At 39.6% G+C, this 18,052-nt stretch overlaps 1 protein-coding gene across 1 annotated transcript in view; it reads right to left on the bottom strand.

Annotated features, from left to right (window-relative positions):
• Window positions 1–18,052, bottom strand: part of PPM1H (protein phosphatase, Mg2+/Mn2+ dependent 1H) — a 313,802-nt gene that overhangs the window by 89,318 nt on the left and 206,432 nt on the right. Inside the window, exon 5 of the mRNA XM_069080699.1 lies at window positions 11,784–11,868. Within this exon, the coding sequence (XP_068936800.1) occupies window positions 11,784–11,868 (85 nt within the window). The remainder of the gene's footprint in view (window positions 1–11,783; window positions 11,869–18,052) is intronic.

Genomic DNA, 18,052 nt, shown 5'->3' on the forward strand with positions numbered 1-18,052 from the left:
TTTTTTTTTTTTTTTTTTTTTAGTTAGGACTGCTAAGGACTTTCTGCTAAGGACTCCTGCTGAGCACTGCCAGGGGCCGGAGCTGCTGGGAGCGCGCTTCCCGGACGCTGGGTGGTTGCTGTGAGTGGGGAGAGGAGGACCTTTGCCTGAGGTAGCCTGTTCTGTTTTAAAGGCTTGAAAATGTGGGTGCTTTCTACTTTATCTATCTGTGCCAATGTCATAACTACTCTGATGGCTTTCACTTTCTGGTTTTGGGACTCAGTCTTTTGGTATCTTAATAAATTTTCTAGTTTATTTCCCCATATGGCAAACATGATGTATTTTGTGATGGATAATTATATCAGCATATTTGTAATCTCTATAGGCATTGTGAATATGGCATTGCTGATACAGATACTTACTAGCTTTGTGACCCTGGGCAAGTCACTTAACCCTGTCTGCCTCACTTTCCTCATCTGTAAAAGTGAACTGGAAAAGGAAATGGCAAACCACTCCAGTATCTGCCAAGAAAACCCCAAATGGGGTCAGGAAGAGTCAGACATGACTAAAAAGCAAATGAATGACAAAAAATGAATTGATGTCTATTTTTCATTCAATGGGCTACTTTTCACTATCAGAAACAGTTTCTCTATAGAATAGGTACCCTGCCCTGCCAACACACACACACACACACACACACACACACACTCACACACACACTCTCAGGTGATAAGAGAAAGAAGACAAGACATGTAGGCATCATTATTCTGGGGCAACCACGGCTGGTATCAAAAGCTCAAGAGGCCAGCTTTCATTTCCGTCACAGTTTGAACTCACAGCTGCCACCTCAGGAATTTCAGCTCTTCCTCCAAAATCAAGGTACACTACTTCAGAATCGGATGAAAAAGTTCCCAGTCCAGAGGAGGCTTGTGAGCCTGGCAGCTCTCCTCTGTGCACCCTGGGTGGCAGACCGGCCAACTCCAACTCCAACTCCAACTCTCCTCTTGCTGCCTCATCCCATCTCCTTCTCTTCCCAGAAAGTGTTATTGATGAAATGGTTATTTAAGGATTAGAGATTTGGGCACATATGGATGAAAAGGAGGGTCAAGAATGTGTCTTAATTTTCTCCAATGTAATAAGCAGAAAGAGGGTTTCTATTATTGATGGTGGGGTTTTCTGTTTTTGACCTTACCACTGATTTTTTCTAACTAGTAAGGTGATAAGGCAGTGTTGGCCTTGGAGTCAAAAAGACTGACGTTCAGTCTGATCCTCTGATCCACAATGGCTTCATGATCCTAGTCACAACCTCTTGGGGATGTAGGCAACTCTTTAAGGGAAAGGGAAAAGCATTTATTAAATACCTACTGTATACCAGGCACTCTGCTTTACAAATATCATCTCATTAGATTACCCCAACAGCTCTATGAGGTCAGGGCTATTATTATTATCTTCATTTCACAGTTGAGGAAACTGAAGCAGGCAAAGGGTAAATGACTTGTCCAGGGTCATACAGCTAGTGTCTGAGTCTTCCTGATCCCACTGAACCCACCTAGCTGGCTCTAACAATTGCAAGGACGGGGGTCTATCTATGTTGATAGAGAGTTTTCTCACTGGGGAATTCCCTCTTTACCAAGTAAATTATAGGTTCAGTCTCTCTCCCTAAGGGCCAGGTATATTTGTCTCGTTTCTCTGATGTTCTGCTCTGGTCCTCTAGGTTTTAATAATCAGCCCTGAATTTGTGAATCTGGACTCCATTATCTCAGTTCTCCCTATCTTCAATGAATCATAATTTAGCACGTTACATCTTCTGCCTTGAGAGAGGATGGATACAGGAAATGTCTATCTGAACTATATTTCTATGTCTCTTGAGAAGTCAAAGAGGAAGACACTTTTTAGCCAAGGTGTCTCTTATCAGAGCTATGTTAAATTCAGTGCCAGGAAAAAAAAAAAGTGATTTCCTTACTGATGACCATGGAAATAAGCTGTGGTCATGCAAAAGCGGTGGTTCTGGCCTCAGAGGGCCTGGGTTCAAAGGCCAGGACTGTTTCTTATTGTTTATGCGGACCTGGACAAGTCTGTTAACCGCTCTGTGCCTCAATTTCCCTCTTCTGTCAAATAAAAGGATCAGACTAGGTGAGTTCTTTCCATCTCTAAGTCTTAGAATATAATAATAATAACAGCAACAAAAACTGGAAAAATAGAATAAGGAAAAAAGTTCAGAAGGGGCAAGATAATTTTGTCACTACTTTGTTAAAATTAACTTATTAAAATAATGAAAGTTTATAGTTTTTGCTATTATGTGATTGCGCATGTTTGTTGGTGACTAAATTTATATTAATAAAGAAAATGGAAAATTTTTGCATGAATCAATATTCTTATTTTTGGTCAGATGATAACTATACATTCTGATATAGTTTCCCTTTTCATCTTTTGCTTGATAACTCAGTGATAAATTCAGAATTCAAGTCTAGTAATGAACTCATCCCAGGTACCTAATAACATCTACATTTCTGCTCCTTTTTAATAATTTTTTGGGTTGGCATAAATTTTTATTGTTTGATTTTATCAGGTATCTCAAATTATTTTAGGAAATAGAAGAGATACAAATACTAAATAAGTTGAACTCAAAAAACAAAAGACATTTTAATAGACATTTTAAAGTAGGTGAGAGTTTCCACAAAAGGGCATGCTTAGAAGGTTCCATAAACAGAATTAAGTGTTTATTAGGTGCCTCTTATGTTTTAAATACTGTGCTAAGTGCCTATAGGTAGTGAATATATAAAATGAATAAAGAAGATATAGGTTAATTATGAAAAAGAAGGCTCTAGCATCTGGAGGCAAGAGGTATGGAAGCACACTGGCTGCCCCCCTCCCTCCTCTTAAGTTCTTTAGGATTCATATTAGACAATATTTTAGTTTAAAGTCATCTTTGTGAACAATCAAATGATTGCTTTTCTCCCTTACCAAAGGCTCAACCACTTTCTTTGAAGGAAATGGGGAACTCTGTTTTCCCTAAAGATGGAATAAGGGTGGCCAACCTCAAAGGTTTGGGTTTACTTTGGCCACAAGACAGGACTCATTGGAAAAGGCCCTGATGTTGGGAAAGGCTGAAGGCAAAAGGAGAAGGGGATGGCAGAGGATGAGATGGATAGATAGGGTCATGGAAGCAATGAATATGAGCTTGGACAGACTTCAGGAGACAGTGGAGAACAGAAGGGTCTGGGGTGCTATGATCCATGGGGCCATGACCAGTTAGATGTGATTAAACAAGTAAACAACCATCACAAAGATGATAGGACCTTGACTGACAGACTTCACATAAAAAGAAGTCTTTTATTACTGTAATTAATGGGATTACCTCTTGGGCTCTCCTTTGACCAGGTAGAAAGAAAAATTCTTAGAATATGGGTCTTTAACATAGGGTCTGTGGAAAGATTTCAGAAGGTCCCTGGACTGAGCTGGGGGGAAAAATCATCTTTATTTTCACTAAGATCTAACTGAAATGTAACATTCCCCTCAATTATATATGAGGCAACCACAGTACCATTAACAGTAGTTGCGACTCTTGTCATCAATGGAAATTATATATATTTTCAAAACACATCATTGCTGCTGTTATATGTCAAGAGATATCTTGAAATACAGTTTGGGTCCAACACTACTTCAAAATTACTGTAATGACCATTTTCTTGTCTAGAGATTATATTTCAATACAGTTGGCTTCCCTTGCAATCCTATATATTTAATTTTATGTATTTTAAAAGCATTATTCTGAAAAGGAATCTGAAGGCTTTGTCAGACTACCAGCAGGGTCCAGGACACAGAAAAAGGGTTAAGAAGTCTGGCCTGAGAGGGAATCTTTGAAGAAGATTGGATAATTTTAGGAAGATGATTCTCTAGGATACACTGAATTTTTAATTACTATTATAGTGAGGCTGTTAGCTAAACCTGAACCTTTGTGCAGTCTTGATAGTGGAATATTACCTATTGTTGGAAAAAAAAAATAAAAAGTAACTTCAAAATGTCTTAAGAGTTTTCTACCAAGTTTTAGACCTTTCTCTAGGCAGAATATGCTTTAGACATCATTTAATCTAAATTTACAAAACTGCTTGTGGCAGACTTGTGACTAAAACAGAGAGTGGAGGTAAGCCTTGAAAGAAACCAAGGATTTCTGAGGGGCAGAAGTGAGAAGGTAAACTTTCCGGGGTTCTAAATCCCTCCACTCAAATGCAGTTTAACAAAATGAATGTTTCCAATCTTTTAAACTAGGGACTTCAAAAATAAATTAGGTAACAGACACTGAGGTTCCCGTCCAGCATGTCCTCTCAGGAAAAGGAGGATCCGTCATATTAAAGCAGAGAAGGGATTAGAACGTTAGAAGTTTCCGACAATTCATGGGCACAGAAAGTCTAAGGTCACAAATGAGGTATAATGAGTGACATAGCAAACTACTAGTGGTCTGATGTTCAGATGAGGCTGCTCCCTGAGAGCCGGGGCTCAGTGCTTGACTTACAAGACCACGTCTTTAAAAAAAAAAAAAGGCTCATATTTCTGACTTTGAGAAAAACAAAAGGAGAAATGCAAAAACTTGGGAAGTCTAAGGTACAATACGGGCAGGACTTCTATTATAGAATCGCTCTTTATTTGACTCTAAAAAACCTTAGGATTTCAAGAACATACTTTTAGGAACTTAATTTCTGCATGTCACTGTCTAGGTCAACATGGGAATTTACACATCATTAAAAAAAAACAAACCACATGGGACCATAACAACAATGGCCAGATCTGCCAATTCCGCTGCCATTTCTATATTCGGACACTTTTTGCTTTCTTCTGTTAAATCAATGAAAGAATATGTGCTCACAAAGGTAACAAAAAACACCTGTCTTCAGGTCCATATCCCCTTCCCCCATATACATGCGCACCCTTAATTTTTATTTCATTTATGAGAAGAGAAAATAGAAAACTCTGTGTAAAGCCAGAACATCTATCCCCTACCATAGAACTGGCAGAAAACAAAAGCTGCAGTATTTTTGGGGGGGACAGGATCAAAACAAGGGCTGCCCAGAGGAAAGAGGAACTTTTCTTAGAACAGTACCATGCTCTAAAAATCCAGAAAAACGGGATTCATGGTAGATATGAAAAATGTATCTGTTGGTTTTTTCCCCACTGGTTTTTTTTATTAGAATATTTTTAGACTTGTACAGTTTTATGGAAGGGAAGAAAAGGCGGGGAAAGGGGGATTGCAGTGGGGGACACAAAAAGTGGAGTCTAATCTTCCATCACTCTGTGAACTGGTCTTTTAAGAGCAAAGAGAAGATAAAGCCCTGCCATCATACCTCCTGATTGAAGCCAGGCTCACTCAGTTTAACAACTATCTCTCAAGGTTAAGTGGAACGTAGGGAGGCCAGTTCATCTCACGACTACACTCCATCTTTAAAGCAGGGTTCGGGCTTAAGGTACGCTCTTCCTAAGTCACTACTGAGCATGAAGAATCACAGAGGGCTAAGAGGCCGAATCGCGGCAGCTCACTTGAAGCCCTTTCCAAGACCCAGCACTGGGGAAAACAGGAAGACGACAAAGTGGTTTTACAGAGACAGAATCTAAAATCGTAGTTCTGAGGACACTGCAAGGAATCACTCCAGATGACATTACACTTACGTGTATTAAATGTGCATGTGAAACCAACTTTCATCTGTTCTGTGCACTGGCCTTGATGAAAAGCAGCTGCAAGCTTAGATTATTCTGCTGGGAGGGAAGCACTCTTTGGAACTTGATGATTCTGGCACATCTTAATGTAATCAAATCAGAGTTTATAAATATGTCTCAACCCAACAGACGAAAGCCATTACTCTCCCACCTCAGAGCTATCAAAGCGCCCAGACTAGAGATCAGGTCCTGACTGTCACCTTGAAGCAGAGTTGGGTTAAGTCATGTACTTCAATGGGTACAGAAAACACTACAAAGTTACATGGGGGTGAGCCCAACATAAGTAAAGGTGGTAGACCAGGACGAATTATTTCCTCAGAGTTGTTTCTTGCTTCTGCAAAGTCATGGTTCTGTTAAAAGAAAAAAAAAATCTCCTTTGGTCTGGCTTGTTGGGTACCCTCAAAATATTTTATTACTTGATCAAAGCAGAAAGATGAGAAATAATAGTCTTCCTTCCTTCCTTCCTTCCTTCCTTCCTTCCTTCCTTCCTCCCTCCCTCCCTCCCTCCCTTCCTTCCTTCCTTCCTTCCTTCCTTCCTTCCTTCCTTCCTTCCTCTTTCTTTCTTCCTTCTGCCAGGTATGGTGGCACACACTTATTAGAAGCTACTGGAGACTGGAGGGTCTCTTGAGCTAGAGAGTTCTGAGCTGCCATGGGCTAAGACAACTGGGTGACTGTCCTAAATTTGGCATCAATATGGTGAGCTCCTGGTGGGAAGGGGAAATGGGAATGGGGTTGCCTAAGGAGTAGCAAACTAGCCCAAATTGGAAACGGAGTGGGTCAAAGCTCCTGATAAGTAGTGAGATGCCCATGAGTAGGTCCTTTATTCAAGCCTAGGGGAGATGGAAAAAGCCAGCCTTTTTTTTCTTTTTGAAGAGGTGGGGAGGAAGGAAAGATACAAAATAAGGAAAGGACAGAAACTTTTTTTAGAAAGTTTCAAACAGAAACAAAGAGATCTGCCAGTCTTTTTGTGGTGGTCAAGAATTGGAAATCGAAGGCATGCCCATCAATTGGAGAAAGGCTAAACAAGCTGTGGTCTATGATTGTGATGGAATATTTTTGTACTATTAGAAATGACAAGTAAGATGAAAAGCCTGGAAAGACTTACATGAACTGATGCATGGTGAAGCGAACTGGACCAGGAGAATAGTATACACAGTAATAGCAATGCTGTGCAGTGAAGAACTGTGAATGACTTAGCTATTCCCAGCAATACAACGACCCCAGACAAAGCCAAAGGACTCATGATGGAGCATACCATCTACCTCCAGAGAAAGAATTGTTAGCGTTTGAATACAGATTGAAACAGGCGATTTTTCATTTTCTTTCTTTCATTTTTCCTTTTGAGTTTTGTACAAAATGACTAATATGGAAATGTTTTACATAATTGCACATATATAACCTACATCAGATTGCCTATCATTTTAGGGAGGGGGGATGAGAGGGAGGTAAGGATAGAATATGGAACTTAAAACTTTAAATAAAAATATTTTTTAAAAAGTGATCTGCCAAGGTATGACCACATACATGCCATATTCACCAAGATGAACTCATAATCTTGGTGCCTTGCTAAATTACTCCTATTACCTGAAAAGCAGCTAATGTCAGACTTTCACACAGATCCAGATGGAACATCTAAGGAGGTCAGGAAACAAGTTACCTTATCACATGAAGTGGTCTGAAAAAATCTGGATTTTGCATGCCAAGAACAACCATCACTGATACTTTAAAATAGTCAGCTGCTAAACTGTGTGTCATTGGGCAAATCACTATCTCTATAAAGCCTCCATTTCTTCATTTATTTCACTGATTCTATGCTATGTGATATAGTATGATTCATATTTTTTAGATTCCATAAAATGTTGAGGTTTGATCTGATGAACTCTAATGGGACTCCTCCAAGCTCTATATCTATGATCTATTATGTTTCATATGCAAATTTCCTGAATTATAAATTCCATTCATTATATATTTTGGCAAAATCACTAATAATTTACCCAGAGTAAGCAAGCACTCTTTGAAATTTCTGACAGTCCCCAGTAAAGGATGCTAAAAAAAGAGAGAGAGAAAGAAATACCTGGGCATTCTTAAATCTCAATGCTAAATCTCATTGAGTCATAAAAATAAAATGTGACCTAACCAGTGACTACTACTACTACTAATTATTAATAATATTCACTATTAATAATAATTACTAATCAATTAAATTATTAAATAAAAATACTAATTAATTAAAAATAATTACTAATTAATAATAATAATTACTAATAATAAACATTCCAATTTTTAGTGGTATTTTAGTTAGGCCAGTGGAGTCAAATAGGAAATTACAAGTCATGGTGTATACATTTGTTTAATGCAGCTCCAATGACTACTCGAATGACCGATTATAGTCACTCAATCATGTGTTCATTCATTCACACTGCATACACTTCCCAAAGGGTAAAGACAAAATTAGGTTTGTCATATTTAAAGAGTACAGTATACAGGTTCAATACAGTAATATGTCTCTGGTCCAAACTATGATGTTCAGACTGGATGGACAATCGAGAGTTGGTCTATTATTGTATCTACTGCCATATGTGCTAAAGTACCATGGGAAGTGTGCAATGTTTATGCATATTAAGCTGTGGTCAACATTATTACTTTATTAAGAAACGGAAATCAGGACTCAGAGGGGTCTAGTTCTATGCCTAGTTGGTGTTGGAGCTGGAAAAGAGCCCACAGAAGATTCATAAGAATTGATGCAGAAGGAAGCAAGCAGAATCAGGAGAACAAGAAATCCAGTGATTCCAATATAAATCAAAACACCACCGAAAGGTAGCCATAGTCTGATGCACTGTAATGGCCAAACTCAGTCTTGAAGAACTGATGATGAAACATTCCTCTCCAGTTATTAGAGAGGTACAGACACAGAATGGAGTATACATTAACAGATGCAGTCACTGAAGAGCATGGCTTTCCTTAAATGATTTTCTTCATTAGAAAGGAGAGCTGGGGCAGCTAGATGGCACAGTGGAAAGTGCACCAGCCCTGTAATCAGGAGGACCTGAATTCAAAGTTGGCCTCAGACACTTATTAGTTGTGCGACCCTGGGCAAGTCACTTAACCCCAATTGCCTCAACACCCCCACTCTCCTCCAATGACTTATTCTCAGCAATACAATGATCTAAGACAATCCCAAAGGACTCATGATGCAACATGCTATCTCTAGAGAAAGAACCAGTATTATCTGAATACAGACTGAAACATAATTTTCTTTTCTTTTTCATTCCTTCCTTCCTCCCTTCCAGTCTTCTTGTACAAAATGATTAATATGGAAATGTTGTACATAATTGCATATGTATAACCTATTTCAGATTGCTTACCATATCAAGAAGGAGGGAGGGGAAGAGAGGGATAGAATCTGGAATCAAAACTTAAAAAAAAAGGAAAGAAAAACAAAATCCTTGCAACAAATGCATATAGTGAAGCAAAACAAATTCCTACACTGACTGTGTCCAAACAATTTATGTCTCATTGTGTGCCCTCTCTGTCAGGAGGTGAGTGCCACGCTTCATCATAGGCCCTCTGGCTCATGGATGGTCACTGTGTTGATTGGAATTCTTCTATCTTTCCAAGTGGTTTTTCTTCATCATGTCATCACATCCTATAAGGTGTTTTCCTTGTCTGTAGCTGTAACATTTTATAAAAACAAAATAAAAACAAGAAAAAACCTGGACCAAATTTCCTTATTGTCCTTGATTGTTTTAAAGTTTCTTCTTTGCTACAAACCCGCCAGTATTCCTAATGACTTCACTTTTTACTTTTATTATTTTATTTAGGAAGAGGCAAGGACTTTTGCAACATGAACGCCCTAGTTGGACTTGACAGCTTTAAGGCACAGCCTCTTAACAAATCCCCGTCGGAACAAAAAAAAAGCTAAAACCAGGATGTTTATGCATTCCATTTCTAACTGGACCAAGTTGCTAGACCAACTGCTCAGAGAAGAGTGACGTGGGGATTTCTGAACTCCATGGAAAGTACTCTAATCATGGAAGAATTTAGATTATGTCAAGTGCTTGTACTTCTACTGATAGTTTCTAAATGGATGATTCAAATACAGGTATGTGTACATGGGCTAAGTTGCCTAAAATGGTGGGTCTGGAGTCAAGAAGACTTGAGTTCAAATCTGACTTCAGACACTGACTAGCTGTGTGACCCTGGGCAAGTCACTTAATCTTTATTTGCTTTAATCTCCTGCAGAAGAAAATGGAAAACCACCCCAATATCTTTGCCCAGAAAACTCCATGGACAGTAGGGACCACAGGTCACAACGAGTCAGACACGACCTAATGACTGAACAACAAGGACATACATAACTCCAATTCAAAACACAAAGAAGCAACAAATAACAATGACAGCTAGGGTTTATACAGTGCTTTTGGCAAAGTGTGTTACAAATAGTGTCTCATTTGATCCTCACAACAACCCTGGGAGGTAGGAGCTGTTATTATCCCCATTTTACAGATGAGGAGAGGTTAAATGACTCGACCAGGATCACACTGCTAGTAAACCATCTGAGGCCATATTTCAATTCAGTTCTCCCTGATTTCAGGCTGTGTTCCATGCACTGTGGTGCCACCTAGCTGTACAGACAGAAGACAGTGGCTCTAAAATGTGAAATCTGCTACTCAGACCAGGAGGGGCATTTCTTCAGGGAGTGCCCAAAGGAAGCCACCCTAAAGAAATCTTTGTCCTGGAAATTTGGGGACATTATAGAGCATTTTAGGAAAGGAAAATAAAATCTGAGAATGGAAGAGAAAAGCTCTGAGAAATCTAATGTCCCTTCACAGGGCAGTCTCCTCTCCATCCCTTCTTCTAAAAAAAGGTTCATAGGTCCATTAGGTAATCCCTAAAAGATGCTTCAAAGGACCAACAGCGATCTGTCCCCCAGGTGTGAAATGAGCGGATGAAGACAGGGTGTGTGTCTCCCATTAATGAAATGTGAGTTGGGAATCAGGGAGAGGAAATTGACAGTTTTGAGGAGAGGGCAGAAATCTTTTCTGCTTTGGTATTACTAAAAGTTCCAATGCCTTTATTCGAGTAAGAGAGAGTGATGGGTCACAGGGAAGGTGTCAAATGCATGTGTGTCCCCCCCCCTCCCCTTCCCCCAGTGTGTGAAAGTTTTTTTTTTTTCCTCTCTTCCCTCCAGCTTATGACATACTGGCCACAGATGTGAGAAAATCTTATTTCTTACAATAAGTCATCAATACTTGGTAGAGGTGTAAACTGCTTGAAGTGCTCAGGACAACAATTTTCAATTAAATGAAAAGAGTCACTGAAGCGTCCATACCCTCTGAACAAACTAAATTTATAAGAACCTGGGGAATGAAAGTGGGCTTAGGCTACAAAGAGGTTAATGGGGGGAAGGTCCCACACATGCCTACAATATTCTGAGCATCAACCTTTGTGGCAGCAAAAGACTAGAACCAAAATAGGTGCTCTGATTGGATAATGGTTAAACAAACTGTGGTTTGTGAATGTGATGGTGCAAGGGAAAAAATAAGTTTGAGAAATAAAAAGAAAGATAGCAAAGTCTGAATCAAGTAACACAGAGCAAAGGAAGATGGCAATGCCAAAAGGCAGCTGAAATCAGATTAACCTGTACTGGTCAAATTTGGTTTTGGAGGACAGAGATTAAAGTGCAAACTTTTCCTTTTTAGCAGAGGTGGGGGATTACAGGTACAGAATGTTGCATACACTATGAGATGTGATTGCTTTTGTCAGTCTGCTGGTTTTGCTGAATTGTTTTCATTTGTTACTAGGGAGGGTTCAATGTGGAATATATCAGGAAATAACAGATATAAACATGGACAGACCCCAAAGGATACTTAATTTTTTAATATTTAAAAAAAATTAAAGAAAAACAATTAGTCACTATTACTAACAGTCATGGAAGTAAACTGGATCACATCATTTTATGAGAAGCCAACATGCTTTCTCCAGGCAGAAGGTGCATGAGGAAGCATTAAACACCATAAAACACCTGCTGCGTGAGATGTTCCCTTACACAAGGGGGATATGCACAGAGCTCTTGCCCCTCTGCTGACTCTTACCAGGTACTGCAGCCGCTGGCGTTCTGTCTCTGGTGTGAATTCTGAAGACATGGGGATGATTTCTCCATTCCTGACAATGATGGCTCTGAAATGGTAAGAAAACATCATCAACTTCCAATCTGGGCAAAAAAATCTTGTCCTGTTATGACACAGTTTGTCTCAGACCACAAATTAAGTGAATTTTAAAAACACACAAACAACCACTACACCACAAAACCCATTAGTAAGCAAATAAAAAAATCCTCAATCTGGATTATTTTCCTCATAGCATAGCAAAAAAAAACAAAAAAACTTTCCCAGTTCTCCTTTATAGCTCACAAAATCTGGATACCCAAATGAGCCGAGAACTATTTTAGACTCAAGCACTTGATGACTCATTGCCCCAAACCCAAATGTGCATACGAGATTCTATAGCACCCCCTTTTCAAAAAAAATTATTCAGCACCCCTTGGAAAATCTACTTTCTTTAACCTGTCAACAGGGTTTAAAAAAAATTGCATAATTTCAGAAAAATGCAAAATATTTTTTTAAAAAAGACACACCTTAAGTTTAGTAATTTATTGTAAATTTGTGAGGTTTTTCCTGCACTGAAAGTTTGATGAAGCAATATCGCATCATGTAACTGTATTGTAAACAAGTCATTACACACACATATTCCTGCTGATGCATGCTGGACTTCCGGACAATGCTTGACAAGCTCACCTGCCAACACTTGCTTGTTAAGACCTGCTGGTGAACTTGACCAATGATGGGTTATAACTCTTGCATTTTGTGTGCTTTTTTGGAAAATAATACAATCACTATGGCTTTAACTCTGTTATACAACTGATGAAACATGTACAAATGGTTTTTCAAATTTTTCTTCTCTTCTTTCCTTATGCTTCCACTTCTCCCTTATTTTTATTCAATGCCCCTCAATTGTACCCAAGGCTATGGCTGCCCCCTGGATCATGGATTCCAGCACCCCCTAGAGGGTTGTACCCACTCACCCTGGGAACCTATGTATAGGACTGACTTATCTATACCTTTCCCCCCTGCTTGAATTCCAATGGTGGCTGCTATTCTGCCTTTAGCTTGCTAATGATAACCACGTTCCAGGTATGGATTCACCTAGAGTTGGGTGGTAACCTTCTCAAAACACAGGGAAATAATGCCTTAGTGAATTCCAGTCTAGACAAACCTAGTCAGCTCTTTGTAAAGAGTGATAATTATGAGATGGGGGGCTATAAAAACTTCAAGGTATTTTCAAAAGAGACTTCAAACACTGAAGTTCCTTTACGTAAGTGGCAAGTAAAGTTTTTTCTGATAGAACCAGCCACACCAGCTGAAACTGAAGTGCCCAGAAGTATTCCCCTTTGCTGCCTCTCCTACCAACACAGTACACTGGCAATATCTGGCTTCCCTCTCCAATTATCTCCATTTTCACCTTCTATATCTCACATGTAATTTTATTGTAAACTGTCTTCCCCATTAGAATGTAAGATCCTTGAGTTTGCGGGTCTTTGTATACTCAGAGCTAGCCATAGAAGAGCTTAACACATGTTTGTTTACTGACTTAACTAGCAGACAATCTCACAGATATTACCTGCAGAGTAACCTCTGTCTGGATAGCTAGGGCTGGGATAAGGAAAACCCATCTTCCTGAGTTCAAATCCAGACACTTACTAGCTGTGTGATCCTGGGCAAGTCACTTAACCTTATTCTGATTTCAGTATCTTCTTCTGTAAAATGAGGAGAAGGAAATAGCAAATTGCTCTAATATCTTTGCCAAGAAAACCCCCAAACGGGGTCACAAATAACTGAACAAGAGTCTTTTACCTACAACATCACTCCTCTCTCCCACCCTATCATACCTGGCTCCTTCTGCTATTACCATAGAAGGAAAACCCAGGAGCTTTTAGAGAATCTGTGGCTTTAAGAAACAGAAAAGGTGTGACAGATAGAAATGACCCAAGAGAGTGGACCCTAGGCAGAGCTGGTGGAGCTGCATGTTGTCATCCCTGTCCAAACAGGTCTCCCCCCAACCACTTAAACCCTATTCAATTCACTTGGTAAGGCTGCCTGAAATTCTACCAATTAGAGCTTCATTTGGCCTAATCAGGATCCTCTTTTAAAAATGCAAATGGCTCTGGGAGGATTGGGGGTCTATCAGTCCTTCATATTACTGTGAAAGGATAAATTAGTTTAATCAGATTGCTTTCTTTATAACACCTTCCTAAGCCAGCTGCTTGGAAGAAGAAGGTTTTTTTTTTTTCCCCTGGGGGTTACGGGGGGAAGGAGAGAAGGAAGGCAGAGAATTTTGGAACATAGAGCACTTGTGTGTACACAGATGGGGTAGGGCAAGGGGTGATGGTGGTGCCCAAGTGTAAGAAAGAGGGACATCCTAGGGGAGTATGGGCATATGGGGGACCAGTGGACCTGACACGGCAATGTGCCAAGGCCAAGCTTTGACTATTTACAAATTCTATCTAGGGCTACATCTTGTCCTAGGTAAGGGGGTTTTTACATCTCTTTTCTCTCATTGGCCATTTCTGTCCTGGGACTAGAATTTAGTCACTCTCCACTAAAACCCTCTAATTACTCATCATGGCAAGGAGGAGACTCTGGTGGCTGTGGGCTCTGCTGAATCTCAGCCAGGCTGGGAAGACTCGAGCATTGGCCTTGTAACCAAAGCGTCTTTCTGTTTGAGGACCAATCTGGCTAAGTCTAGGGAGGCTGGTCATTAGGTTGGCCACAAAGTGATGAATTTTTCAGTCTTGGCAACCCTCAAAGATCAAGTCTCTGGAGGTAGGGGAAGAATTTACAATCGGCATCTGTGAAGGGAGTAAGTACCTCCACTAATTAAATCACATACAGACCCCTAAATTCAGTTAATATTTGGAGTCCAACAGGCTGAAGAGTGGACCCTGGGAGGTGGCACTCACCAATCAGAAATCATCAGGTCTACAAGGGCATAGTTTCTGGTCCTGGGATAGATTTAATACAAATATTGTTCTCATTTTTTCCCTCTGGACCTGTCATCTCCTTTATATGGGGAAGAATGCCCTCTTTCTCAAATGCAGATTTGTAACTAATCTATAATTTATAATAGTAAAGAAATTCTATAATATATGGGATGGCTCCCTGTGAGGGGTTGGGGTAGAGAGGTAATTTAGAATATAAAAAAAGATATAAATATAATTTATTATTATTATATCAATCTTAGGCTGTCATTGTTCCTCTTTAACAATGAAAGACAAACATTATTATTATTGTTGTTAATGTTTTTTATTTATTTATTAAAAAAATTTTTTTTGCCTTTTGGAGGGCAATTGGGGTTAAGTGACTTGACCAAGGTCACATGGCTAGTTTTAAGTGTCTGAGGACAAATTTGAACTCAGGTCCTCCTGACTCCAGGGCCAGAGCTCTATTCACTGCGCCACCTAGCCACCCCTACTGTTGATGTTTTAAAAGTGTTCCCTGGAGCACTGAGAAGTTATAGGGCTTACCTGCTTAGTAGGAGCCCACAGAGCCAGTATGTCTTAGAGGAGAGTCTTAAACCCAGGTTTCTCTGACCTTTCTACTCAATGGACCAAGCAGCCTCTCCATTTTATAGAAAAGGGAAATGGGACTCAAGGAGATCAGGGACCTTGCACAAGGCTATATATTGAATAAGGGGAAGTCTTCTCAAGTCCAGTGGTCTCTGGGATATGACAAACTGCCCAGCACAGGTTAAAGAATAAATTACAATGAATGGAGATGCCCAGATGGGAAGTGTGTATGGAGGATGGGTAGTAAAGATAGAGTGAGAGCAGCAGGAATTCAGGAGGAACTGGGGACCACTAGAGACCAGAGAACCAGGAGTAGAGAGAGGCAGCAAGGGGGAAAGAGTGAGGCCAGGAGGAGGCACTTCCTGGTCAGAATGGGCTCCAGGGTAGGGTCAGAAAGGGTCAGGCTCTCAGAAAATGTTAATGTATTTTAGAGAAGGCTGTTTCCAGCCCTGAGCCAGAAGAGATAACACGATTCTTTTTATTTTTGCAACAGCAAATGGCCAGACAAGACGGATTAAGGTGAGAAATTCATTTGTCTCATGCCTATTTCCGACCCTGATTCCCATTCTAGTGCTCTGCTTACTATAATAGGTGAGCGAAAGCACAGAAAGTTAGATTTCTTCAGAAGGCCATCTGGAAGATAATAGCTAAGCATCTCTTCTGTTTGGATTGGGAGTCTGCTAATTCACTTTTCTAAACTGCGGGACATATGCCCCTTCCGCTAGAACCCTGGAGAGAGAAGGGTGCAAGGCAGTGGGTAAAAATAGTAGATATTTTACTACTGACAAACATATCCATCTTTTTTTTTTTCCGAAGAAAAGTTCAAAATAAAGACAATAAAAAGTAAATCTAAAAGCACAAATTCATCTTAACTGGTAGAAGGGGTGCATGTTCTTACTGGGGTTGGATCCGTACACAGAGAACATGTTACTGAACTTTCCCTCATTTCCTGCATCCTGGGTACATATGATTCTACACGTGTCTTCTTTTGTTGTTGGCAGAGGTTCCGGTCACAGGGAAATAGGCTACAACCCTCATAACTTGGAGCTTTGGTGTACCCCAATGTCCACTGGATTCTCCCATCCTACAATAGAACTGATGTCGAGGTCAGATATGGGCCTGAATAAACTTCAAAATACTGGGCTAGAATCAGTGGTGTCAAACTGAAATGGAAATGGATCCTTCCAGGGCTCATACTGACTTAGAAAATCACTAAGAAATATCTGTTGTTGTTTTTTTTTTTAGCTGTATCTGTACCGCATTTTTATTTAAAAACATTTCCCAATTACATGTTAATGTGGTTTAGGCAGCACTCCCAGGAATTCTGCTGGCCCCACATAGCCTGCAGGTTTGATATCTCTAGGCTAAATGACCCTTTCTGGAGGGGTGTGCTGGACCCAGCTCCAAACAGCTCTCAAGGCAGATTGCTAAATTTTCAGTGTGAATATTTGCACTTTGGAAATGGGTAAATGCAACAAATCAGGGTTTGATGGGTCGTCTTGCTGTCTAGATTTAAGAAAGTGATGGGGAAAATGTTAATCTATTTTAGAGATTAAAAGTAAAAGTGTCTGAGCAAACACTTCTCCCTCCTGTCCTTTCAGACCCCTTTTAAAAAAGATTTAACCTGATTAACTACTGATTCTATGGCAGCAAATGCAGCGCAGTGATAGTTTATATTATTTTGTGTTATTTTTATTATATGTTTGAGATCTTTGTATTATAAAAAATGGGAAAAAATTTTTAATTGTATTTAAATAAAATATAAGTTCAACATTATTTGTGTAGGCTGTTTTATGAAAAATGTGACAGTTTGACATATTTCTTGCAAATCTGATAAGTTTTATAATTTTTTTTTTCCATAAAAAGGGATGGGTGGGCGGGCTGTGATGTTACTTAAAGTAAGGAAGCAATTATGCTAGTTGCATATCAAAGGCATCTATCTGGGTAATCTGGGCAGATATATCTAAGCAGATAATTGAGAAAACACTAAAATTCACTAATCTGTCACTATAGAAAGGCTTGCCTTGGAAGCCCCTAGGACTAGTGAATCTGGGCGCTCAACACTGTAGTTAAGCTGCAGCGAAGGACATAGAAAATACTGGAATGTTCCAGAGACTGGGCTATGTTGGTGGTTCTTCTAGAACCAAGCAAGGACTCTTGGTAGCTAGCAAGAGACACAGAAAATAAAGCATCTAGGTTTCAGGAGGCAGAAAGTATAAGAGTAACCTATAAAAAATTACACTCTATTGTATTTCTCCCAGAACTAACCTATAGAATGCAAACATCAATAATAATTCCCTTCGTTAAAATGTAGAATAAAAGATAAAAAAAACAAACAAAACCAAACCAGCTTTTTTGGAACTGATTCTGACCAGTATTAAAGTAGGAACTAGAGGAGAAAATAAAATGATGAAAAACTTGGGAAGATATTAGCTTATGAGGAGAACATTAGGCATCATCTGTGAATATCCTAGATTTTGGGTGAATTGACTTTCAAGAGTTTAAGAGAAAGGATACGTAAAATGCTATATCCTAGTTTTCGACATAAAGGGCTGTTAACTCAAGAGGGCAGGCTAAATGGTGCAGTGAATAGTGTTGGGCCTGGAGTCAGGAAGACTCATCTTCCTGAGTTCAAATCTGGCCTCAGACACTACTAGCTGTGTAACCCTGGGCAAGTCACTTAAGCTTGTTTGCCTCAGTTTCCCTATCTGTAAAATAAGCTGGAGAAGGAAATGGCAA

This window comes from Petaurus breviceps, unplaced genomic scaffold (genome assembly GCF_028583685.1).
Source record: "Petaurus breviceps papuanus isolate PSGF00001 unplaced genomic scaffold, PetGlider_PUasm1.0 154, whole genome shotgun sequence".
NCBI lineage: Eukaryota > Metazoa > Chordata > Mammalia > Diprotodontia > Petauridae > Petaurus > Petaurus breviceps.